The 24417-nt window shown below is 38.2% G+C and overlaps 2 protein-coding genes across 2 annotated transcripts in view; one reads left to right on the top strand and one right to left on the bottom strand.

The window, feature by feature from the left end:
* mettl4 (methyltransferase 4, N6-adenosine) overlaps positions 1–1451 on the bottom strand; it is a 6042-nt gene extending 4591 nt beyond the window's left edge. The window contains exons 1-3 of the mRNA XM_008396685.2: positions 1034–1451; positions 823–888; positions 48–430 (exon numbers count right to left, since the gene is read on the bottom strand). Of these exons, the coding sequence (XP_008394907.1) occupies positions 48–430; positions 823–888; positions 1034–1258 (674 nt within the window). The 5' untranslated portion in view covers positions 1259–1451. The remainder of the gene's footprint in view (positions 1–47; positions 431–822; positions 889–1033) is intronic.
* Positions 1452–2897: 1446 nt separating this feature from the next.
* LOC103456865 (structural maintenance of chromosomes flexible hinge domain-containing protein 1-like) lies at positions 2898–24417 on the top strand. The gene is made up of 47 exons (XM_008396686.2): positions 2898–3274; positions 4895–4970; positions 5082–5237; positions 5349–5431; positions 5533–5657; positions 5768–5882; positions 6980–7099; positions 7180–7343; positions 7433–7526; positions 8588–8801; positions 8879–8999; positions 9153–9333; positions 9814–10017; positions 11325–11438; positions 11675–11784; positions 12055–12137; positions 12275–12391; positions 13102–13188; positions 13272–13391; positions 13483–13627; positions 13721–13823; positions 13923–13995; positions 14538–14677; positions 15113–15241; positions 15327–15551; positions 15680–15822; positions 16094–16179; positions 16272–16390; positions 17418–17579; positions 17666–17794; positions 17893–17972; positions 18107–18264; positions 18377–18486; positions 19177–19238; positions 19493–19580; positions 19819–19950; positions 20032–20184; positions 20259–20385; positions 20887–21006; positions 21191–21276; positions 21368–21484; positions 21563–21747; positions 22564–22673; positions 23022–23092; positions 23177–23345; positions 23431–23574; positions 24158–24417. Exons 1-47 carry the CDS (start codon positions 3173–3175, stop codon positions 24262–24264), a joined length of 5859 nt encoding a protein of 1952 aa, XP_008394908.1. The 5' UTR covers positions 2898–3172; the 3' UTR covers positions 24265–24417.

The following is a 24417-nucleotide window of genomic DNA, read 5'->3' as shown; positions in this document are numbered from 1 at the left end:
GGGGGGGGTAAAATTGATAGTAAAATTGATAATTTTCCAGATTTCACTCCTTTTTTTTTTCATTACACTCACATTGTACCAGTGGTTGTATTCTTGTGAAGTCAGAAAGGAGGAATGCAGTGTTATGAGGTATTATATACTCCTCTCCCATCAGTGGAACCACTGCTGCCCAGGCCTCGCTGTTCTCCGTCACCTGGGAGAACAGGTCGACATGTGAAGCACCGCCTTCCTCTGTCAGAAGTGACTGCGTCCACTCCTGCTCTTCTTCGGCCACCAGAGGGAGCTCTTTAGCCATCTCGCAGAGTGCTGCCAGTCTGCAGTCCTGGGAGGGAAGAGGATCTTTGGACGTTTCTGTCTCTCCACTCAGGTATCCAAGTGACTGGGCAGAGTCCACTAAGGACTTGGTTCCCTCCAGAATAACGCTCCTGATCTGTTACCACAGATATGTAGACATATCATGTTTTCTGAATAACAGACACATTTTTTCACATATTTCAATTAGCTGCTGCATCCTATCAGACCCTTATAAAGGACTCGAAATTCAAAAAGAATAATTATGTTGTTACAATTATCTCTGAAGAAACTCAGTGAAGAAACTTAATCACTAATGTCATTAAAAACACCGCACCTTGCAAATAAACTTGTTCTTCATATGCTTTGGGAATTTTAGTGGTAGTGCATAATATTTTAACTGTATGTAGAGGATAAATGATATATATAAAATACCATCCTGAAGACCAAGGAATGCATCAACAAGTTGAGAAGAAGCTCCGAGAAGTTTTGCAGAGTCCTGGACTTGATATTCAGTCAAAATGTATTCACCTTTTCATGGAAAGCCTTTGCATCAATTTCTCCTTGGTTGAGCTCACCGTGTTTTCGTTTCCGCTTCTGAAATTCAAAACATTTCCTTAAATACTGATAACAGAACTACTTATCTTAAAACACGCATATTAAATGGCATCAATCAAGAACACGTCTCAACACATTTTTGTTTACACTCAAAGACCTATAGCCTGCAGCTTAAACAGTCTACCTTTGCGGCTTTCTCTGTTTTCTGCGTCATAACAGTGTGTCCTCCGTCAACTCTCCCACTCATGTCGTAATGACTCTTTAATATGTGAAAACACTGTCTTTTAAAATTGCATTTGACATGTGACTTGTGATGCCCTGTCCATGTGATGCACCTCGCATAGCCTCGGTCAATGAGCGACTGGGAGTCCAAAACCCAGCCTGAGTTGCTCTGAAGCACCACCGACATCACGAAGGATAGAAGGCTAGCTAGCTAGAAGGCTCACCCCGGGGCGAACCGTTAAAGAACTAGTTATTTGCTTGTTTAGTCTTGTGGAGCCACGCCTTGTCAATATCAGAGATGTGTGTGGAAAATTAGATTTCTCCGTAAACGATACTGAAAGGAAAGCGTAAGAACCAGGAACGTGATCCGCTCCGAACAGGAAGTGACATATGTGTTGACGACATGTGTGTTGGTGGTAACTGAGTCGACTCAATGTGCCGGCTCTTTCAAATGAACGAAGAAAGGTAACTCCGACCCCAATTCCAATGAAATTGGGAGGTTGTGAAAAACATAAATAAAAACAGATTATGATGATTTGCAAATACTTTTCCACCCATGTACTCAATCGGATACTGTTAGGGAAATACATTTTGAATTTGCTAGTTTTTAAACTTAACCATATTACATACAATTTTCAGCGTTTTAAAATAAGAACATTGGGTTCCAAATTGCCTCCATGTCACTTAAGGTTAAAGCAGGGATCTGTTTTTTGATAAATCGCTCAGGCAGGAATTGGAGCAAGGTTTGGGGAAGATAAATCTCTCTCTACACTTGTAAGATATCTAGGATCTTTGTTCAAATGTTTAGGAAGAGAGGAACTCGGATAGATTCCAGATGTAACTGGCATGAGAACATCCTGTTTTGAGAGTGAATTTTGCTCTCTGCTCTCTGACCTTTGCTCTCTCTTTCTCTTTGGTTTGGAATAGGTCTTAAAGAAGGTAACAAAATTCTAGACCATCACATTTAAGTAATTTGAAACTGGTTTAAAAGGAGAGGACACACCTTCAATGCATATATTAAAATTAAGACTACACCTCTTAATAAAAGTCTCCACTTCACAGCAGCAAGCCGAATTGCTTTGTTTGTAGCCGTACAAGCAATTCCCAAAGGCGCCTTTGCTTTTTCTCTTATTTTTGTATTTTGTTCATTTTTCTACTTTGATCCCTCTGGCGGCACTGCGTTAAAAACTGAGATAATCTGTAACAGCTTCTAAGGATTTGGACAAAATGCATGGTATTACATAAACACTACTGCATATGGACCTGAATGACCAATACATCTCATACTGTATATGGAAGAACAAGGTCATTGAATGGTTTGTACAAAAGTAGGTATTTTTAATGTGATTCTCCTTTTAACAGTTAACCAATGGAGAGTTTGGAGAACAAGAGTCATATTTTTGTGATTTGTTTCTCAGTAGCTTTGAGACAAATACCATGAATTTTGTGCAGCTTATTGCCTTCTCCATTCAGTGCAAAAAATATTTCCCAACAAATTCATCTACATTCATTTAAAATATCTGTATATGACAGGAAGATGAAGGTGAAGTCAAGTTCTTATTTGTGTGTGAATTGGCCAAAAAAGTTGATTCGGATTCTAATGGGATTCTAGGCATTGCAGATTTTGAAAGGCAAATAAAAATAGACTGCTAAAATAGTCCAACTTACTTGTGAAGAGTCATTCTGTAAGAAGAAACTTTAAACTTTTTCACATTCTTTAAATGAAAAAAGGTTCACTTAGGCGGGCACAATTAGAAGCCGAAAGAGCCCAATCTTTTCTGTGAGCGAAACGAAACGAACAGGATCCGGAAAAACAGCCGGAAGACCCACCTGGAGCTCGAGCACAGTAACGCCTTTTCTCTCCCTCCTCCCTTAGCAACATCACGCACGAGCGAAATTTATGCTTTTCACACAGTCTGGCAAGGAATATCCGAATCAACTTAACATTACAACGAGAAGACACCGAAGGCGGTTTATTTAACGTAGGAACATGTTGCAAGGAGCTTCGAAACGTTTTCTGCAGCAAAGTTGTCGATAATCTCGGAGAAAGTTTAACGGGGTGCACCGTTCCTCTGGGCTGCTGCAGGAAGAAGTGAGCAATATGATTAATGTGTACAACTATCTACCCAAATACCAGCAGGGGTCGAAGAAAACTCTGAAACTCGGTTTGGATCTAGCCGACTTTCTTGTACTTGTATACAGGGTAAGTTTTGCTTCTCTGTTCTGTTTTGGGGCTGTATGAAGGGTCACTGAAGCCTCAAAAGGCAGTTTTGTTTTGTTATTAGCATCTATTATTAAGACACGTTTTTAGGTTTCTGTAGATTTAAAGGAATGGCTACATATCACCCTATAAAGTAGAATTGACTTAAAATAAAATATAAAGGAAAATATTTAGTAAAAAAAAAAAAGAAAAGAGAAAGTGGTATTTGGGAAAACTTCAAATATCTTCGAAAAATCTAAAGGGAAAAGTGACGCAAATTACCTACCTTGTATGCGATTTCAGACAAGAATTAAATAGACTTTCTGGTTTTGAAACATTTCTTAAATTCGTAGGCGGAAATGTTCATTTCCATCTTGTTGCTGTTTTCTTAGGAGTAAAAGAGCAGTTGTGAAATTTGGTCATGTGATGGTGATCACATGACCAAATTTGTTGGAGGGGTGTTTGAACCCCTCTCCAACAATCTCAGTTTCGCCCCAGTAAATTCACATAGGGCTGCTTTGCCTGCTGGTAGTGGTGAGAGGCGGCTCCAGGACAGCTGTGGTTACAATGTTGCTTACCACTATCAGCGTGTGAATGACTGAAAGTAGTGGAAAGTGCTTTGGAGTCCTCTGACTTGATAAAGTGCTATGCAAATGCTATTTTATATTGCAATAGACTTGTGTTTATTGGACTGACTTTGTCATTTGGTTATCAATTAAAAATAATTATTTAAACATATTTTACATCTGTTGCCTCGCAGCGTGAAGGTCCTGGACCTGGAGTCTTGTTCTCCCTGTGGATGTGTAGGTTCTATATCCTCCCACAGTCCAAGAACATGACTTTTAGTTCTGTCTCTGCATTGCCCCGCCTCTCGCCCGTTGACTGCTGGAGATGGGCACCAGCCTCCCTGTAAACCTGCAAGAATGAGAATGTCGGATAAGGATTTTACAAAAACGAAACCTGGCTATTTTATTGTCACTGTAGCCTGACTAAAAAAAGATATGAAAAAAAAAGGAAATAAAAATCTCTGGTTAATCAAAACATAGTCAATATATTAACCGTGCACTGTGCTGATGCTAAAGGACTGAGCTTTTCATATGTTGATGTTAGAAGTATTTTTTTTAGCTGCAGATGCATCATTTGCTACAAATGCTAAAGCATACACTACTGGAGGAATGCTATTTTATTGCATTTTAAGCAATAAAATGTTCTTTTTTTAAAAGAAAAAAAAGTTTGCACCTTTTAATGAGTAGCATTCTATAAAAAGGCTTAAGTGGTTAAATGAAAAATCTTCTGAATGTGCAATATGTTAAAGCTGATTAATCATCAGTATAATTGATTACTAAAATGATAGTTACTTGCAGCCCAAAATGGGATTATTGTGCAAAATTATTTATTAAATCTGTATTAAACTGAACACATGTATGTAGTAATGTTTTTCATCTGGAATTGTATCATGCATTAGAAAATAAATGGTAGCACATTTTTCCTTACGTTCCCTGTGTATTCCTTGTTTATCACTCACTTATTTTGTTTGTAAAATGTGATGAACAGATGTTTGTTGGTTAGAAATAACTGCATGTTTCATCTTAAATAAAGCTGATTTTTTTTTTCTGCCCACAGGAATTCGGTCTTCCTCCATGGCAAAAATTTTGTTTGGTAACAACAGACAGAACAGTTGTTGATCATGTCAAATTTAGTGAGTAAATCCTTGCTGAAAAGTGAAGAGACTTATGAACATGATGCAAAAAAAAAAAAAAGTTTGCATCATGATTGTAAGAACATAAATTGTATCTTTGTCTCCTTGCAGAGGAGCTTCAGGATAACAGCACCCTCTACTTGTTGCAAAGCGAGGACCAAGACCTTCCAGTGGCAGCTGAGGAGGTCATCAACTTTGTTCCTCATTACAACACGCTAATCGAGAGCGGAACATTTGAGTACTTTGCCGAGGGCCAAAAATCACTGCGTAAGTTTCTATGTTGTAAATGGGTCGCCAGAAATTAAGATAACTTGATCAAAACCTTCCTCATTTCTGTGTTTCTTGTTTTTTTTATGCTGATGTCTTCTGTTCCTCCAGCCTGCTCTCTCGCTGAGCTGGTGGACAACTCTCTTTCGGCTACCGCTAAGAACACAGGAGTCAGGACGATAGAGATCCGGCTGGTTGGTTCTTTATATGCAGACTTGATTTAACCTTAAATTTTGTGTTCAGTTTTGTTATAATGTTAGGACTGGAGTGAATTAACGTGTGTTCTTTTCGCCAGCTTTTTGACAAAACATTTGCTGTCGTCGTGTTGGACAATGGCTGTGGGATGACCTCCAAGCAGCTCAATAACTGGGCTGTTTACAGACTCTCTAAGTTCACAAGGGAAAACAGCACATTTGAAAGGTTCGTTGTAGACTTGCCAGCGAGTGTGTCCACTTCAATAGCTTTTTGTACAAAACGTAATTCTGTCACATTACCTGATTTGTTTCTTGGAAATCTTTTTGGGGATCTAGTGAAAGAGAGGATTACACTCGTCCTGAACCTGTACGTCGCAGTCTCAACAGCGATATATCCTACTTTGGAGTTGGGGGAAAACAAGCAGCGTTCCACATTGGAAACTCAGTCAGAGTGAGTGTTCTTATGAAACCATTTAAAATGTGTTGTTTTGTTACAAAGATTATTGTAGGACACGAATAAGCCTTAATTTTAAACCTTTTAAAAACACGGTCAGTCTGAATGGGAGAACAGAATTAAGCAGAAAAGTGCTCTGTGGGTGAAAATTACACACCGTGATTCAATACCTCTTCTCCCAATTTCAGCAGAAGTTTTCTGTGTATCTTCATCAGTCTTCCTCATAGCTAAGTCTCCCTCAAAAAGAGATTTTATAAAATAATATTTTGAAACCCTGGCAATGAATAATTACACAAGTTTCCACAAGCGGAGGTAAAAAGCAACAGACATTGTTTCTCATAGATATGCACCCATTCAAACACACACCATACTTATAAAACTGCCTGTACATGAGATTTCACAGATCAGTATGAAAAAGGTAACAAAATCCCTTTTCCCATGTCTGGTCTGGTCACAGGTGACCCGGACCTTTTGTAGTGTGCAGCCTCAATAGCGGGCAGGTATTGCTATTCCAAAAACAAATTCCCCAGAGATCTGGTGGAACACTTCTTTTGATCCTCGGTGTCCCGTCCAGATCTTAATGGACCCGCTCTTTGGCAAGGAAGCTGAGAGGAAAATGACTTAAACTTCACCTTTAACTAAATGAATAAATAAAGAAAAAAAACATTCTAATCTGAGTATGATCTCAGACTTGGATTTGGTTCTGGTGCAGAAGCAAAACCACTTCCAAACCAGTTCTGCCTGATTTCCTCCCGCTGATGCAAAGTGGGATGAGGAAACCCCTTGTCCAGAGAGAGTTGCTGACTTATGATGATTTCAATTGGAGAAATGTTCCCTGATTAGAACAATTTGGCTGATCTGGTCTCCATTGGGGCAGCAGAGTACTGGTTGAGCATATAAGTCAATAACAAAACTATGATGCATTTGATTAAGCACATGTGGGTGAGTATAATTTAAGTTCAGTCATTTCATTTCATTGTTTATATGTAGTTAAAACTGCCGTTGACCAAAAATAACACTATTTTTTAAATGTAAAGAGAAAAAAAAAATCTTATGTATTTCTATAATGAACCATAGCATTTTGTAACTATCAGATGATCAGCAAACCAAGGAGCTCTCCAGATGTTCATGAGCTGGCTCTATCAAAGGACGAGTTTGAGAAAAAAGAGAAGAACAAAGAGGATGTTTACAAAGGGACCATCTTAAACAGGAAGGTGAGAGATTTTAATGAAAGGGTTTGGTGAATTCACTGATAAAAGTAAGCTGCACATCTCATTTTACCCTCTTGCGGCAGCCTGGTGACTTCTCGCACATAACACACGAGGAGCGCTACCTTCAGGACATCATCAAGGAGGAAACCAGGAAGGAAAGCTTCACTGCTGTTGTTATAACAGGAGTCTGTCCTGATCACATCAGCTATCTAAAAGATGATTTTCACGAGTGGACCAGACAGCTAGCGTGAGTTTGCTCACTCTTATAGAGTATGAAACCCATGCATGTCAGAAGCATGGGACATAATAGTGCTTTTTTATTTTTATTTTTTTCAGGCACATTTATCATTATTACATTCATGGAGTGGACGGAAACCACAAAATGGACCAGTCTCAAAAATCAGACGTCAGTCCTAAAATTGATATTCTGGTGAGTTTTTTGACTATTACTGTAATTGTTTTTTGTTTTAGGTCTTGTATTGTGCATCCAAAGTTTTTTTGTTGTTGTTTTTTTTTTACCACTGATCATATTTTTCACTTTTAATTATTTCATAAAGCATCAAATTAAGTCACCGGCTTTGTTCAATATTTTTTAATAAGCGGAGAGCAACAAGACTCTATTTCTGTCCTATTTTTTTTTTCCTAACCTGAGGTTATCCTTGGAAAATCTGTCTTTTGACTATTTTTGTCTCATTCCTCCATCCAGATCCTGTCAACCTCAGTAAATTGGATAAACAGCCTTTTTTTAAAGTGTTTAACTGGATTTATGTTTATTTTGTGTGAAGACAGAGCTATGTATAAGAGAAAGCTGTGAGATAAATGTAAAACTAACAGTGTTGGAGAGGTTTGGACTGGGATGAGAGAGATCACAGGACTGAAGAGGAAACCTAATGGCCCTGCTGGGGGGATCTCAAATGGGCTAACGAGTTGAACCTGCTTTTTAACCGGTTTGACAGAGGTGTCACAGGTGAATGCAGCCCAAGACCCTCTCCAGTTTGCATACCAGCCCCGCTTAGGAGTGGATGATGCAATTAAATACCTAGAGGGCCTGTTCCTCTTTTGACAGACCTGACACCATTCTCTGCATCCTTTTCTTTAAATTTTCATCAGCCAGGATTACAATGCGAGAAGCTGGCTAAAATTGACGTAGATGCATCACTCATCACCTGGATCATTGATTATCTGACAGCCACACCTCAGTATGTGAGATTACAGAGCTGCAAATCAGACCGTATAATCTGTAACATTGGAGCTCCCCAGGGAACTGTGCTTTCTCCGTTTATATTCACCACCTACACTGCAGACTTTAAGCACTGTTCCCAACTGTGCCATCTGCTAAAGTACTCAGATGACACGGCTATCACGGAGTGTGTGGAAGGGGGACAGGAGGTGGAGTACAGGACGTTGGTGGATAATTTTGTGACTTGGTGCAGAGAGAACCAACTCCTGCTTTCAGATTTTTATTTATTTTTTTATTATTGTTTTTTGCAGGTAACTTTGCGGGAGAAACCTCCTAAAGGTTTGCGCCAGAAGAATCTCAGAGAAGTGCAGGATGACTTGCAGACCCTGTACATAAACTCAGCTGTAGACACATTTGAGTTCAAGGCCACCACTTCGGACGGCGGCTCCTTGGACGGAATCCTGAGATATCATCCATTTCTTTACGACAAGGAGACCTTCCCCCAAGAGCTGCATGCTCTTCAAGGTATTCAGATCTCATGCAGTTTATGAAAAATTTATCGTAGCTTGATCTGTGAAGTGGATGTGCTTCTGTGTTTTTAGCACCTGTTGAGGAAGAAGATGATGAAAATCAGTCTGGAACCATGAATCGAGCCAGAGGGAAGAGGGACATCTTTGAGTGTTTCTGGAATGGACGACTCATCCCTTACACCACAGTTTCTGAGTAAATATATTTGTATGAATGAGTTGAACATTTACTTTTTGTTTTGGTATACTTCAAATGCAACTTATTGACTAGAACCACTTTAGACTATCAATTAATGTTGCTTCTGTGAAAAATGATCAAATGTAAACATTTTTTCTGTCTGTGCTCCAGGTTCGATTGGTGCCGTCGCCCTCCTAAAAGTACATTGCCCCTGGAGTGTTTCAGCCGCTTCTCTGGGGTGCTTTTCACCAACGACAAATTCCGAGTCAATGCAAGCAAACAGAAGTTTATGGACTTGGAGCTGAAACTGAGGCACAAGGATACCCTCTTCACCCCTGTTTTTAACGTTCAGGTGATGATTTAGTGTTTTAAGTCAAGTTTGCATGTATAGCACATTTTAGCAACAAGGAATTTCAAAGTGCTTTAATGAAAAACAAGAAGCATTGCACTAGAGTGCAAAATAAAGAAAAATGATTAAAAACTTCCAATCCAGACAAGAATTAATCTACGTTCACCAGATACTAATCAAAGGTAACTGAACAAATGGATTTAAAGTTTTGATTTAAAGTGTTTGAACAGCTTTGTAGTTTTCTGCATGTTTACTTCAGATTAGTGGAACACAAACATTTTATTTTACTTGTTCGGTTCTGATTCTGAAGATCCAGAGTAGATGACAACTTAAATTTTTGTTCAGTATTCAAAAGTATTTTAAAGTAGGTTCTCTGAGCTACAGGGAAAAAATACATTATATACTCTATACGTAGTGTTTATAGTGGAAAAATATAGTGCTTCTCAAATGCTTTTTTTCTGGTTTTTACTGTGAATTTTACAGAAAGCCTCAAAACATCGAAACATCCAGAAAGAGTTCCTGCAGTGGCTTGAAAAATGTCACAGTCAGTTTGATAAGCAGGTAAAGTTCCTCGGCTATGTGGACACTGTGAAACGACCCGATGTGTCCATCAAGAAGTCGCAGTCTCCCTGGGCAGTGTTCTCTGCTATTGAATTGGATGGCAAAATATACAAAGCAGGGGATCTTGTAAGTGTTTTAATATTAATATTTTATTGCACATATTTCACAGTAGATATTCAGATAGATATAAACAATATACAAACATATTTCTCACTGTCTGATGCTGTATCAAATACTTTTCTTACTTTAGGTGAGTTAGGATTGCTAAAATTGTTTTTATTTCCTAAATACCAAACATGGAAGAGATACAGTTTTACTTTCTCCAATTATTGAAATGTACATACACTAAGATTGAACACACTATGTGCTGCATTTTAGGTAATCAAAAGCAATTATGCAGGTCTGGTTCCTCTTTGGGTACAATTTCCAGAAGCTTTAAAGTGCCTCTTTCATCATTTCAAAGAAATATATGCAAGTTTACACTCCACTGGAATTTCAAGCCATAATATTGTCAATTCTGTATTATAAAATCGGCAGAACAAACAGTGCATGACAGTCCTAGAAACAAACAAACAAAAAAAGAGCTTGTAAATATTCTGGTAAGAGTGAAAGAGGAAATATCTGTCACTCTTTCCAGCGACAGATAAGCCCTGTGAAAGAAGCTCTGCACAGACATGGTCTGAAGTGCACCAACACCCCATTATAATTTGATTATAATATGCAAAGAAACACAAAACAAAGACCTCTTTTTCTACAAACATGGCTTGTGTTTGTACACAGGCAGCAACATCATGTGGGTGTGTTTTACTAAAAAAAGAACTGGGGTGCTTCATAAAATAGATACCAGAATGGGGAAAGAATAAAATGTGATGCTACTGAATTAATGCTTTATGACACGAGTCAGGAAGTTAAAGCTCAGACACACATACGACTTCCAAATGGACAGTGACTCTACCATACCACCAATATAGTTACAACATTAAGGTCAATAGGCTCAATGTTTTTTAGTGGCCATCAGAAATACCTGCTCTAAGTAGAGAAGTGTTTAGGCAGAGTACTGCAGCCCACAGGCTTACTTATTCATTCTGTCAAGACGAATTTTACAATTTGCAAACTTTGTGAGAGAAAGATATCTTAACCCTGAGTCCTGTCATATAGTTTAAAAAGACAGTATCTTTTTAAACTTTTACAGTTTAAAAAGATACTGTAAAAGTTTTAAATATAAGGAAAATTTTAAATGTTGAAATTATTCATCAGTATTTTTTTTCATTTAGCAAAGCAAGATAATTTTGATAACCCTAACTGACCTAAGAAATGAAAAGTTTTGTCAGATTTATTGTCAGATAGTGAGAATATTTTTTTCTTACATCTATATAAATTCCTGTTTTCCACTGTAGGCTTCTACATTTAATGTTTTTCATGTTTTAACTCAGGTGAAATCTAAGAAAACTCAGCCGATTTATTACGGCAAAGTGAATAAATTTTTCCTGTACGGAGACCATGAAGGAGATGTGTTTGCCACCGGCGGAGAAGTGGAAATCACACGTGTAAGTAAAAAATGTAAAAGCTAAAAGACAGCTATGAACTATCTGTCAAACAAAAACAAAAAAACCATTTGTTTCAAGTGAAATTTTTGCTTCTTAATTAAGTTGCAGTTATCCAGTTTTCCAGTTCCAATGTTGTGATTTTTCGAGTTTTATGTTGGGCTAAAATAAATACATGTACAGTATAAGGGAAACCAAACCATTCTAACATCATCAGATTTCTATCACATTTTTCTTAGGTGCCAGAGGCGCTTTATGACTATTACACCAGGACTATACCCATCTCCAAGATTGACCGGTCTGCTACAATTGAAAGCATTAAGAGATGCATCGAGACCGACATTGACAAGTGAGTTAATTCTTGTTTAAAGTCAAAATGTTTTACAGTTGCTCCTGATTAGTGTAAAAAAATGGATGCAAGAAAATTAAATATTATAAGTCTAATATTATTAAGTATATAATAAATAAATGTATGCAGAGAGACATGAAATAAAAAAAATTAATTAAGCCAGACTCAACTTTTCAATTGAAATTTTTCTTGACTCTTGCATTGTGCTCTTTTTTTTTTTTGTAAATAAGTAGTTTTGAAATGTGACCGGGATCATCGCTTTGTTTCCAGGTTGCCAGAAAAGCTGTGCGTCAAGTGGCCTGAAGGGAATCCTTTGCCAAAAAATGCTGTTATTCCCGCTGGGACTCCTTTAGGTAACGTGTTGTTGCTTTTACTTTTTCCCCTTTTACTGTGAATTCCTATTGCGCCAACTCATATCAAAATCTTGAATTCAAATATTATTTTCTTTAAGAAATAAAGCTAACAGTCATTCTGTGTTGCATCGTTTCAGGGCCCTTAGCTGTGGAAATTGTTAACAGAAATGAGAAATCGATCTCATCCAGGATTCAAACAGGGGTTCAAGGTGGAGGGATAAAACTGAATGTTGGACTCAAAATATTCTTTCATGGTAAGATCAGATGCATCATAGTCATATGATTGGTGTTATGTAAGATTTTATGTCAAGCTTATCATTACCTTACTGCAGAGGTTCCCAAACTGTGGGGGGGGGGGGGGGCAACTCTCTGTGTTATTCCTCTGTCAATTTGATACAGTAGGGACTTCCACGCTTCCCATATCTGTGTCCTCTGTCACTTTTATCAGCAGTTAAAACTGTTTAATCCATTGGTAACCTGTTTTTCTGAGCTGCCTTTAACGCAACATGAGCACTAAAACACTCTCGCTGGGTTTAGACCTGCTGCTGCTGTGCAGAGCTACGCAGGTGTGAATCATGGCAGCAAATCAGCAAAACGAAAATAACTTTTCACCGTTTTTCCCCAAACTAACTGACTGAGTTGAGTAAAGCTGTTAAATGCAGGTAATGTTAGCTAAAAGATGACTAGCTAATATCAATATAGCACCTTAAGCTTGTTAACAAGTAGCTTATAGGCTACTGATGTTGTCTATGTTCGGCTATGTACATTCATTTTGCCCCCAAAAATTCCAATTCTCCCTCCCGCCCCCACAAACGTCATTCAAAAAGACAGCTATTTGTAAGCCATTGGGGGGGCCCAGGAGAAAAAGTTTGGGAACCACTGCCTTACTGCATTTCATTTGCATTGCTTTCAAGTTCTTTATTGTTTTGTTTCTTAGTGTAGTTTTCTCTTATTTTATACATAGGTCCCAAAGAAGTCAAACAACCCAAAAACGTTTGTGATTTAAGTGCCAAATATGTACCTGGTCATGGACACTGGTTCAAAAAAAATGGTTTGTTTCTTTTCACATCCTATCCCTCTGAATTTTTCACAACCCAAAAGAATACCAAAGAAAAAATGTTTCCTTCAATGCAGGATCCCTGACCAATCTGGGGAAGTACACTCTGACTCTACAAGCTGAGTTAAGTGAAAACTCCAAAACGTCCTATGGCGGCAGACAGCTTCCCAGCTACAAGCACAAGTTCACAGTCAAAGGTAAAGTGACTTTATGTGAGCAATATGGAAGTGGTTTCATTTTCTTCCACAATCCTTCAGGCAGAAACATTTGGTGTTTTTCTCCTTTTAGAGGGAAATGCAGAGATCTTTACTATTGGTCCATTGAACCCATCTCTGCGCATCGGAATGCCGTTCAATATTCCCACGCAGATGACCGACATTTATGGCCACCCCACAAAACCTCCTCCAAATATCCAGCCTGTTCTTGAATGCAGGTGAGTCACTCTTAAATGTATTTATATTTACATGATTCAGACTGTATATTTAGTCTTTGATTTATTTTTCTTGTTTTATTTATGCTTGTTCAGTGATTTGGAAGTAAGTTTTGAGACAACAGCCACCAGTGGGAACAGCTTTACCATCGAAGGTGTCAAAGTCATAGGGGAAGTCCAGAATTACCAACAGACCAGGGTAACATAGAAATAATCTCCATTCCAGTTTGATAGAAGACCTAGTGGATGTTTAAAATAAAGTAATACTCAAAAAAAAATTTTTTCATTGTTTTTGCAGAGCTTTGACCTGAAACTGACACTGCCAGGGTTGAAAAAACAAACACAGACTATCAAGATCAGTCCCTTTCCTGGTAAGACTGATTTTATTTATGAATTAAAGCTGTAGCATGCAACTTGCAGAATATATTTTTTTACATATTTATTAAAAGTGTCGCCATATCATGACAGCATTATATGAAACGGATAACCTGTGAAAAACTGTACATTTCACTATGTACCGTGTAGTTAAATGTATATTATCTGCATACCCATTGTTATTTATAACTATAGTTATACATAACTATAGTATCACAGTTTTTTGCACATTTGAATGTTATTGACTTTCAAATATGAAAGTCGATAAAGTCGATAGCCCTGTGACAGACTGGCGACCTGTCCAGGGTGACCCCGCCTCTCGCCCGGAACGTTAGCTGGACATAGGCACCAGCAACCCTCCTGACCCCACTAAGGGATAAGGGTGTAAGATGGATGGATGGATGGATGGATGGAACGAACGAACGAACGAACGAACGAACGAACGAACGAACGAATTAATAAGTCACATCTGGAGACTGGCATCATGTAAAATAGTTAAAAACTTCCAATTCTCCCTCTCTTTCTATTTCTGTTTCAGGCAATCCACATTCCCTTCTTGTGAAACCGGAAGTAAAACCAGTGAAAGTGGAGAATGGAAACCCAGTTAGTTTTAATGTTGAAGTTCGTGATGAGGCTGGAAACATCACTGCCAACGCCAAACAGATAGTTCGCTGCCAGGTACGAGATTTTGGTGTAAAAATAACAACAATTTGAGAATTACACTACAGGATAAACAACCTGCGTAAGGGTACATAACCACAGTGGCTATGTTTGTGGGCTGGTTCGCGTCAGTGCTGATCTCTGGCTGCCATTGCTGCTGGAGATATAAATGCTACGCATCGTCCCAGAGGAACTTTGTTAAAGTTGGGCAGAGATATCAAGTAGAACCCTGCTAACTTACACCTTTTTATATATACTAAGCCATTCTACTTAAAAATATCATTATCTAGTGGCAACTTAAAGGCCCAAGTTTCTGTCAACATTTCACCAGATAGTTGAATATTCTGAATGTTTTGTGACTAGTGAACATATATCTCTGCATAATTGGGCTGTTATGTGTTTTTTATTTGGTTTTGTTTTGAGAAATAAACTATAACTTTTTTTTTTTTTTAGGTTCCCGGGCTTAAGTTGGCGGTGACAGACTGCAGCAGCACAGGAACCGGCCAGATTGTGACGGAGCCTATAAACCTGAAAATCATCAACGGAGAGCCACAAATGCTGCAAGCTAAATTTGACATGCCTGTGAGTTGAGAACAAATGTCCCACCATTAAACTCTTGAATTACAGTCTTACAGTTTTCTGTGTTTCTTTTTGTTTTGGTTTCTAGAGTCAGAAGCATGTTGTAGCCATCACAACAGAGCTGAAGGTCATGCCAAGCTGTCGAGTCTCATGGATGGAGCTTTTCTGTGAGGGGGAGGAAAGGCTGGAGCTGAAGAATGAGGAAAAGATACAGTGGCAAGCTGGAGGGGTGCTGGAAAACCTGGTTTTTAAGCTCTATGATGAGTCTGGAAAGGAGGTGGAGGTCACCCCTGAAATAGCCTCCAACATCAAGGTGTGTTTGGGACTCACTATATAACACGTCATTGCATGCACTGTGTTTCATTTTAGTATGTTTTTTCTAATGTGACTCATTTTCTAATGCTTCTTAAGTTGATTTAATGCATCCTGGCTGTGTTTAAGGTTAACTGGACAGGAGTCATTGATCAGAGAGCTTTGATAATGGGGAGACTGCCAGATGTTCAGGTTCCCACAAAAGTCCAGGAAGAGCGATTCCACCAGGTCTCCTACCGGGACCACAGCGTGTCTTTCAGCTTTACCATTGTGTAAGTTACAAGGGTTTGTGAAACACATGAGGATATAGGAAATCATTAAGTGATATCAGAATTTAAAGCTTCTTGTAAAAGTATTCACTGCTTGTTATTCTTTACATTTTGTTATATTAAAATTACAAACTTTATTGTGTTTTTTTTTTTTTTATCTGAGGCTATAAACTGGAAAAAAACATTGTCAATTATTGCAAAGTGAATATAAATGTACATGGTTGTCTGCATTTTTTGGCCAAAAGAAGAGATCGGTTTGCATTTCTGTTCAAAGGCCTTGTCCAGATGAACCAGCGCGACTGAAGGCAACTGTTTCTGAGAACACGGTGAAACTCGGGGAAACTGTCACCGCACCCATAAGTGAGCTTGCCCATAATCACTCAAAAGAAATATATATTTTTTAATATTTAGAGTTTTATAAAATGTGGTTCTTAATATTTTTGACCAATCAGAGTTGAAGCTTGTGGACCACTACGACAATGTCACCAATAGCCTGACCTCTGATTGTGTGACTTCAATGGCTGTGGAAGCTGAGGGTCTCGATAAATCCAACATTGCATTCATATGGGAGGTAGGGACACAAATGCACAAATGAATATGAATACACATTGCTTTTAAGGTGACTGTGAATTTAAATACTGCTATCGAACTTATTTAAGTCCATGTTTTATTTCTTTATTAATTTTTTTGTGGTGCAGGAGCTCCATCTAACCCTGAAAAAAAATCCAACTGTTCCTACATCGGATGTCAACATTTCTCTTCCTCATTTTTCAGTTTACGCAAACGTATAAATGTTAAATGTTTTATGCCTAAAATATCAGTTTTCTAATGCTAAGTGTCTATTAAGTTAGTTTGTTTCTGTAAATTTCCCCAAGGAGTAAGTGTGTGTGCATGGTTGTCTGTTCTGAGTATCTATGTGTTGCCTTATGGTGAACTATTGACCTGTGCAAGGTGGGCCAGGCCTCTCCCCCAATGAACACTGGAGATGAGTGTGGTGGCAAACAATTACTGAGTAAGCAGAATGATGTCTGCAAAACATTTATGAGAGAGTGTGTACGTACACACTCTCTATGTGTATGTACATTTAATACGTAAATGTACGTATTAAATGTGTACATACATTTAATCCTGGATTAAATGTACGTACACATAGAGAGGAGGATGTAAGGTCTGGCTCTGCTAACTTGTCACACCCTTATATACTCATACAGTATCATGAAGCAGCATTAGATTGGTTATTTGGTCTTAGTCACTCCTCTCTTGTTGCAGTTTTTCACCCAGAGCTTATCAGAATCTAAACTGTCCTACTAGACTCTACAACAACACCTTCTTTCTAAACTCAGGGTCAAAACGCCAGACCATCTGTGCTGAACTTCAAAAATTTCTTGGTGTTTAGCAGGCCGTTCTTAAACTTTGCATCTCTATCTTAGAAAAAAACTCACAAATAATTGTGTTAAAAAAGGCACTCAGGAATTCAAAAGTCAAGTTACCTAAATAAAAGTTTTTAATTTTGTAAGCAATATATAATTAAAATGTACTAAATTCTTTGCTACAAGAGAACATTCTTCTGAACCTCCCTGTATGCGTTTACTTTTAAGGAGAGCAGCGGCTCTGTTAAAGTCTCTGGAGTTCGTTTCACCTCGGGGCCCCTGGGGACCAGAGAAGTTTGCTTCAGCTACGGCGACTACACAGAACAAATTAACTTTAAAGTGATGGCCGGGATCCCCACCAAGCTTAAACTCCTCAGTGGGCCTGAGATGGTAAAAATTAAACTAACTTAACACACAATTGTTGGCTTGCAACTTAAACGAAAGCCTGCATCTTTTTGTCCTTTACTTGTCGGCAGCCTTTGCAGATCTTGAATGGTACAGGTATTTCCACGCCGTTCGTCGTGCAGTTGTGTGACGAGTGGGAAAACCCTTCCCCAGACCAGAGAGTGGTGGTGGAGACGAGAGCTTCACCCTCAACAGCGAAGGTGAGCTGTAGAGACAGTAAATAACATCAGTCTGTATCTGTCACATTTTTAAAAAATAGAGATGCAAAGAAGGATGTTGTTGAATATTGTGTTGACAGGTGACGACATCTGTCACTTCACAACCTGTGGACGCAGAAGGAAAAGCAGCCTTTACAGTTACTAATGTGAAAGGGTTAAAGTAAGTCTTGACATACTAAAAAACAATAAACGTATATTATAAGAACTACAAACTTTGAGATTTTATTTTGGGAAATGCCTTGAAGTGAGTGTGATCCAATGTCTACTTCACTTTCTGCTCTCTTCTTTCACTAGGGGGTACTATCAACTCGAATTTTTCGGGTGCTTTAACAGGAAACCCATCCCTGGTCCACATGTGAACTTCAATATCATCCCTGATCCCAACAAACCCGACAAACTTTCAGTAAACTACGACACCAGTGCAAGGTTTCTCGCTGGAGGCACATTCCCTGGTTTGTATTTCTCCAAATCCTTTAATTAACCCCTCAGGATTATTTAGTGAAAAATAATCCCACAGAAATCCAGTGAAGTGGAGTCTCAGCTGTGTGTGTGTTTGTGTTTTAGTTTTCTCTGTGGCCGTGCTGTCTGATGCAGGGAGTGCAATGACGGCTTTTAAGTCTGCTGATTTGTTCATGTGGTATTGGAGTGGAGAGTCATTGACACGTCCAAAAACAGTGAGTTGACTATAAATAAGAGAGGCAATTTGGCAAAATGCTCTATGTTGTTTTCAGAATTTTTACAAATAAAACAAAAAAAATCATGGCGTAAGCATTTGATTAGCCCCCATTATTCTGGTATCCTAAATAAAGTGCAATTGCCTCAGAAATGTGTTAATGAGGCAATGAAGTACACTTGATTAAATAACTTGTGAGTAATTTAATCTTAGTATATATGAAGATGTTCTGCAAGGTTTTGGAGGCTTCCCAGAGCACAAAAATGACAAAATAGAATCATAGAGACCAAGAGCATGTGGTTGGTAGGTTTGATTGGAAGCTCAAGTGGGAACATGTGAGAAACTTTGCGATGGCAGCGTCATGCTGCGGGGATGTGCTTCTTAAGTGGAGATGGAGACTGTTGTCAGAATTCACCTTTAGGATGCAAAACATTCATCCTAACCATTCTAACGGGTCTGCAAAAGCACTATTCTCTACTAGAATGACCCAGTCAAAGTCCAGACCAAGCATGTTTTTGGATTTTTATTTATAAAATAAAATAAAATGATTAACCATTCCTCTGCTTTTTACATTTAGATTGGTCTGTGTTGGTGGGTCATATAAATAACTAATAAAATCCATCAGCGTTTGTTGTTTTAATGTGACAATCTGTATAATTTTACATCTAACTATTCCTCATCTGTTGTGCAGGCTACTGTGCTGATGTGCAGCAAACCGATGGAGAATGACAGCAAATCCTGTTATTACTTTAGGTAACGGGCCTGTAATGTTTGTCTTGTTGAGCAATGCAAAGCAATGATTTATTTTTTTTGTTTGCCAAGAGCATTGCTGGCAACTGTATGATAGTTGTTGAATATTGAGCTACAGTTCTTTAAATAATCTGGTGCTTTTACAACTTCTTGCATGTTTTTTGGTTTCAAAAACTCATTTTCTTCCAACAAGGCAGTTAATGAATCCTTCAAATCATGTAAAAAAAAATGTGTCATTGTGGTTTGTTTCACTGCAGAGATAAAAAAATCCCACAGAGTGTTGGGACATACACCGTACAATTCTCCCTGCGGATTGAAAAAACTGAAGTTGTGTTCAGTAATCAGGTTGGTTTGCATGTGCTTTTAATGCATTGATGCTATGCTTGGTAAAATAAATAAGTCCTGAAAAGCTAGTTGATTTGTTTTATGAAAGGGGAGAAATATGGCTCCATATTTCAGAAGGGAAACATGAAGTTATTGGCAGCTGTGACTCATTATTGACTCATCTTTTCAGAATCCTTTAAAAATGCTTCTTATTTTCCGAACAAGATATTGTTTATTAAGATTACTTTCCATCCCATAGATCATTGTAAATGTAGTGGCCAATCAACCCGTCAAGTTAGGACCTGAATGTCAGCCACAAATCCCAGTTGTGTCCTACAGCAGAGACATCGCCAACCGAACTTTAGTTGAGAACATGACTCTGAAGATTATGGTGAGCTTCAGTCCTTCAAACTACATTTTTAAAGCAGAAGTTGTTGAAATATATAATACTGATTTCCTTTAATTAATTCAGGATCAGTATGGTAATCCAACCGGGCAGAACCTGAATGGCAAGGTGTTGGTCTCCATAAAGTGTCCTGATGGGGAGCAAAGCACAAACCTCCCTCTGCTTGAAGAGGTCAGCACTGTTGAAATAAACCTAAAAGACGGAAGCACCCACATCGAAGTGAGTAACATTCCTCATCAGTGGTGTTACCATGAAGAACGTTACGTCATGTTAACAATAACAACTCTTGCCAGAGGCTGGCGATCAGGGAGAGCAGCCCTGGGGAGAACGGAAGAAGATACATTCTCATTTTCAAACCAGAAGTGGTGATGCCGCCTTCATCTTTGAGTCCTTTTGAACTTCCCTTCCATTTTTACAACGGTAAATGGTTATTAATAACAGAGCTGTCCTACTAATATGCAAATGATTTATGGATCTGTTGAAGTCAGTTTCGTGGAATAAGAATGCATTGGGAACAAACCAAAAGATTCCTCATGTTGACAGAAGCTCAATCATTTCCAACTAAATTCTCCTATGAGCATAAATGAGGGAGACCTTCATCATTCCTCAAATAATGCAAAACAATTCGAATGTTAGATCTGCAATTACTATAGAATAAGTTACAAATAACTTTGATTTTCCTTCAGTTGGAAAATTTTGGCTGCACCAAAGTCAAAGCAAGTAGATTCAGAGAAAAATAAATGATAAAAACAGAAGTAATAATGAACAGATTATTTACAAGAAGTGAAAAGGCCAGTCTGAGATTTCTGTTAGATTGGAATCAGAAATTTGTCCTGAAATCTGATCAGGCAAAAACAAAACCAGCTTTAAAAATGGGTAGTACTGCTCTTGTTAATGTTCATCTTTATTTTCACATTTTAGACTCTGAAAACCAACGAAAAGTTTCTGAACTGACGAAGAAAAAGGACGAGCTGAGCGATAATTATGAGAAACTCAACAAAAAATGTTCCTTGCTTGCCAGACTTCGTGAATTGCTTACTAGTGAGATTTCTTTCTTATTTTATCTCTACCTGTGATTTTCTTTCAGATTCTAACATTATGCATTTAAGAGGGGATTTTATGTTGAAGCTTGAAAAAATCTCAACTTGATGCATAAAACCACTTTCTAAGCTTTTTCTATCTCTGTTTGTTGCTGCAAATCATTAAAACATTTTCCTCCCACAAGAAAACGTTCTGGATGCCAACAAAAAAGAGGAAGCCCTCAAAAAAGTGCTGGAAGAAAGCAGAATACAAGTTTTGCAACCTTCATCTGTAAGTTTTGCGGATTTTTTTCTTCTTCTCTTTAAATCTTAATCTTGTGGATTTCTCTGACTCTAGCATTTCTACTCTTAACTCTTTGCAGATCCAAAATATTGACAGCTTACTCCAACAAAACGCAGATGAAAAGAAAACAATAGAGGATATTCCCAGGAGAGTGTTTCCTATGGCTAACCGCAGTGGACCAGATATTCTGGGGAAGGTGATGGAATCTTTTTAAAATAATTTTCTTTTTTATTCAGGAGCCAGGTGTCTAAATCATTTGATGTTTTGGTTGCAGGTGGGCCACCTTGCTCATATTAGCGATGAGAAAGCTGCCTTGGTCATCTCTTGGCACCTGTCTTCAGAAATGGACTGCGTCATCACCAAGACGACGGCAGAAGCTCAGAGGATCTTCCGTAGCGAATATGGCAGGCAGCAGGTCATGGCCCTCGACAGCATTTATGTGAATCCAAGAAGTCAAGGGTGAATAGTCGCTCTTTTCAATATGGAAAAGTAATGGAATTCAATTTCCTGCAGTTCTGCATCAATATAGGAAAAATGTAACAAATTCAGGAGAATATTTGTATTTTCCAGCCTCAGTTCCGTTATTTTATCCATCTATCTTCCCAATTTCATCCACATTATCCATTCATCCAGTCGCTCATCGATCCATCCGTCTATCCCTTTTTGTCCACTGTCCAACTGTATGTTCAACCATCAATCTATTATTATTTAATTCATCTTGGCTATTTGTCCATCATTCATTTTTTATCTGTCCCACATTTTCTCTGTCCTCCATCCTCTCTCCGTCTTTCCACCTATTCCTGTTTATCTACCATTTTTTGTCCATCAATCCCTCCATCTGTTTAACATCCTCCTGTTTATTCACCCCTTCCTTGTGTGGTCAGTTCATCCATCAATCCATCCTGGTTTGTCGACCAGTTCAAGCATCTGTTTGTCAATTTTTACATCTACTATGTAGTTTCTGAGGTTTAAAGTGTAAATCCTGCGTGTTGTGAAAATTTCATGTGAATTCATAGTGTTTTTCTGCATTTACACCTTAAAAAGGGGTGAAAAGAGAATTGAGAACTCTAGAAAAATGTGTGTGCAGAAGTTGAGAGGTTTTTAATGGATCCATTGGAGTTTTCCAGTTATTCCTGTCTGTTTCTGAATCTTAACTCCAAAGCAGATAAAAACATATTTCACTAACATTAAAACTGAAAGCATTCAGTAGAAATTCTGTGCAAGTGGAGAAATTTGCTTTAATTGTGTTATTTGGCCCTGTTTAATTTGTTGCAGTCCTCTACCTCACATAAAAAACGGCCGAGAACTGTTCAGTCCAGTTGGGAATCCACTCTATGCAAGGAACTTGCTGATTTATACCGCCGAAGAGGAGAGCTGTGAGCACGGTGAGCTGGAATATGCTGATTTGTAGCCTCTTTAGATTTTTAAATGATGCCAAGGTCTGATCGTCTGCTGTTACAGTAAGGTTTTCCCCTGAAATCCAAACTCACACAGGAGATTCCTCCTCATGAGCATCTGTCACTAGCTGCGTTTCCAGTACAACATGTTCGAAAGATATACTTTTTAGAAAATGCGCGATTTATTGAGAGCTTTGGTGGAATCTGCTGTACATTGTCCTTCTTTCATCTAATTAAAACCATTTGAGGATTTTTTTTTTATTGTTTCATTTTAATCTAAAAAGCAGTTGGGTGTTTACATCGTATGTGAAAGTTTTTCTCATGTTTCCTTTCCAGTGTTTAAAAACATCCTTGGTAACACTATTCTGATGGACGACATAGAGTCTGCCACCAATTACAGGAAGGCGGTGAGTGAATCTCTTTGACAGATGATGGTACCATGCTAACCTCCACAGGGTTTCTTTATCCCCTAAATGACTTCTTGCTCACAGGTTATTCAGAAAGGGATCTACTGTCCCACCATATTGACCCGGGATGGGAACAGGCTCAGTGCCAGCGGCAAGTTTGGGGGCGCACAGAACAAAGCACCACATGAGGACATGGTGAAGAAGTTTGGAACCCCTCTACCTCAACGCTACTACGAACTGCAGAAGGAGAGAGGTGATGGATCTTACACTCCCTTCATTAACTTTTTTGTACACAGTCAGATTATGAGTATTATATTGTTATTTTTGTTGTTGGATAGAGTTGCTCATTCAATTTCGTTCAGCTTTGGAGAAGAAAAAAGATGAGGACGATAAGCGTAATAATACGATACTGAAGCTTTCTGAAACTCGACAAGAAATGGAGGAAACTAAGACGGAGCTTCAGGAGATTGAAAGGCAGCTTGGTAAGATCGTTTTTATAGAAGCACTCCATAAAATGGACCGTGCTTTCCACAAACGTTGTGTTTCCTGTCTTCATACTTAGTAGAATTTTTCCACAACTTACCAGATATAGTATTTTACCTGAAGCCTTTCTGGAACTTAACAGATTACTTTCAGTTTTTTTACTAAACCTAAACATTTTCTTTAATAGAACTAGCCAAACTCTTTCTTAAACTTAACATGTACTTTTCTAGACAATGCTTTTTTTTTTTTTTTACTTAGGTTCTCGACTTAAATCTAAATCTACACACAAGATACTTTCTCAAAGCTCTCAATGGCCTTACTGTACCTGGTGCTAATCTGAACTTCCATAGAGTTTAACAGGGACTATCTGAAACTTTTGTTTGTTTTTCTGGAATTTAGCATGACAGTTCCAAAAGTTCCTGTATTTAAAAGGTACTTTTGGAACTTGTGTTGTAGATAAGTAAGTAAGAAAGTCAGTCCAGAGAAAAAGTTCCAGAAATTTAAACTTAAAGTTAACGTTAGTGTTATCATTTTACCCCTTGTTTAATATAGATTGTTCTGATGTTTTTTTTTCTCCTGCAGCATCAGTCAGATCAGGGAAACGAGGACCTGAAGACATTTCAGATCCTTCCGGCCTCATGATAAAACGCCCAAGACGGAGATCCAAGGATACGCCAGAGAGGTTTTAGTTCAACTTGTGATTTTGTTGTTTTGCTGTATTTCTTTTTAATCCGTTTTGAATGTTTTAGGTTTACAACTTCTAAAATGAATTTACTTGGAAGACAGGCACATTTCAGTGAAGTCGTTGTTTCTTAAAAAAAATAAACTGTTTCCAAATTGTG

The sequence above is a fragment of the Poecilia reticulata genome, linkage group LG20 (genome assembly GCF_000633615.1).
Source record: "Poecilia reticulata strain Guanapo linkage group LG20, Guppy_female_1.0+MT, whole genome shotgun sequence".
In the NCBI taxonomy this organism is placed as follows: Eukaryota; Metazoa; Chordata; class Actinopteri; order Cyprinodontiformes; family Poeciliidae; genus Poecilia; species Poecilia reticulata.
The sequence above is the reverse complement of the archived record's forward strand: the minus strand, read 5'-3'. Positions and strand labels throughout refer to the sequence as shown.

Excerpts from the sequence above, each read along its gene's own strand:
- LOC103456865 (XM_008396686.2), top strand. The coding sequence starts at position 3,173 with ATGATTAATGTGTACAACTATCTACCCAAATACCAGCAGGGGTCGAAG. Across the intron at positions 17,580-17,665 it reads TCCTCAGTGGGCCTGAGATG|CCTTTGCAGATCTTGAATGG; the intron begins GTAAAAATTAAA and ends ACTTGTCGGCAG. Across the intron at positions 23,346-23,430 it reads CGAACTGCAGAAGGAGAGAG|AGTTGCTCATTCAATTTCGT; the intron begins GTGATGGATCTT and ends GTTGTTGGATAG.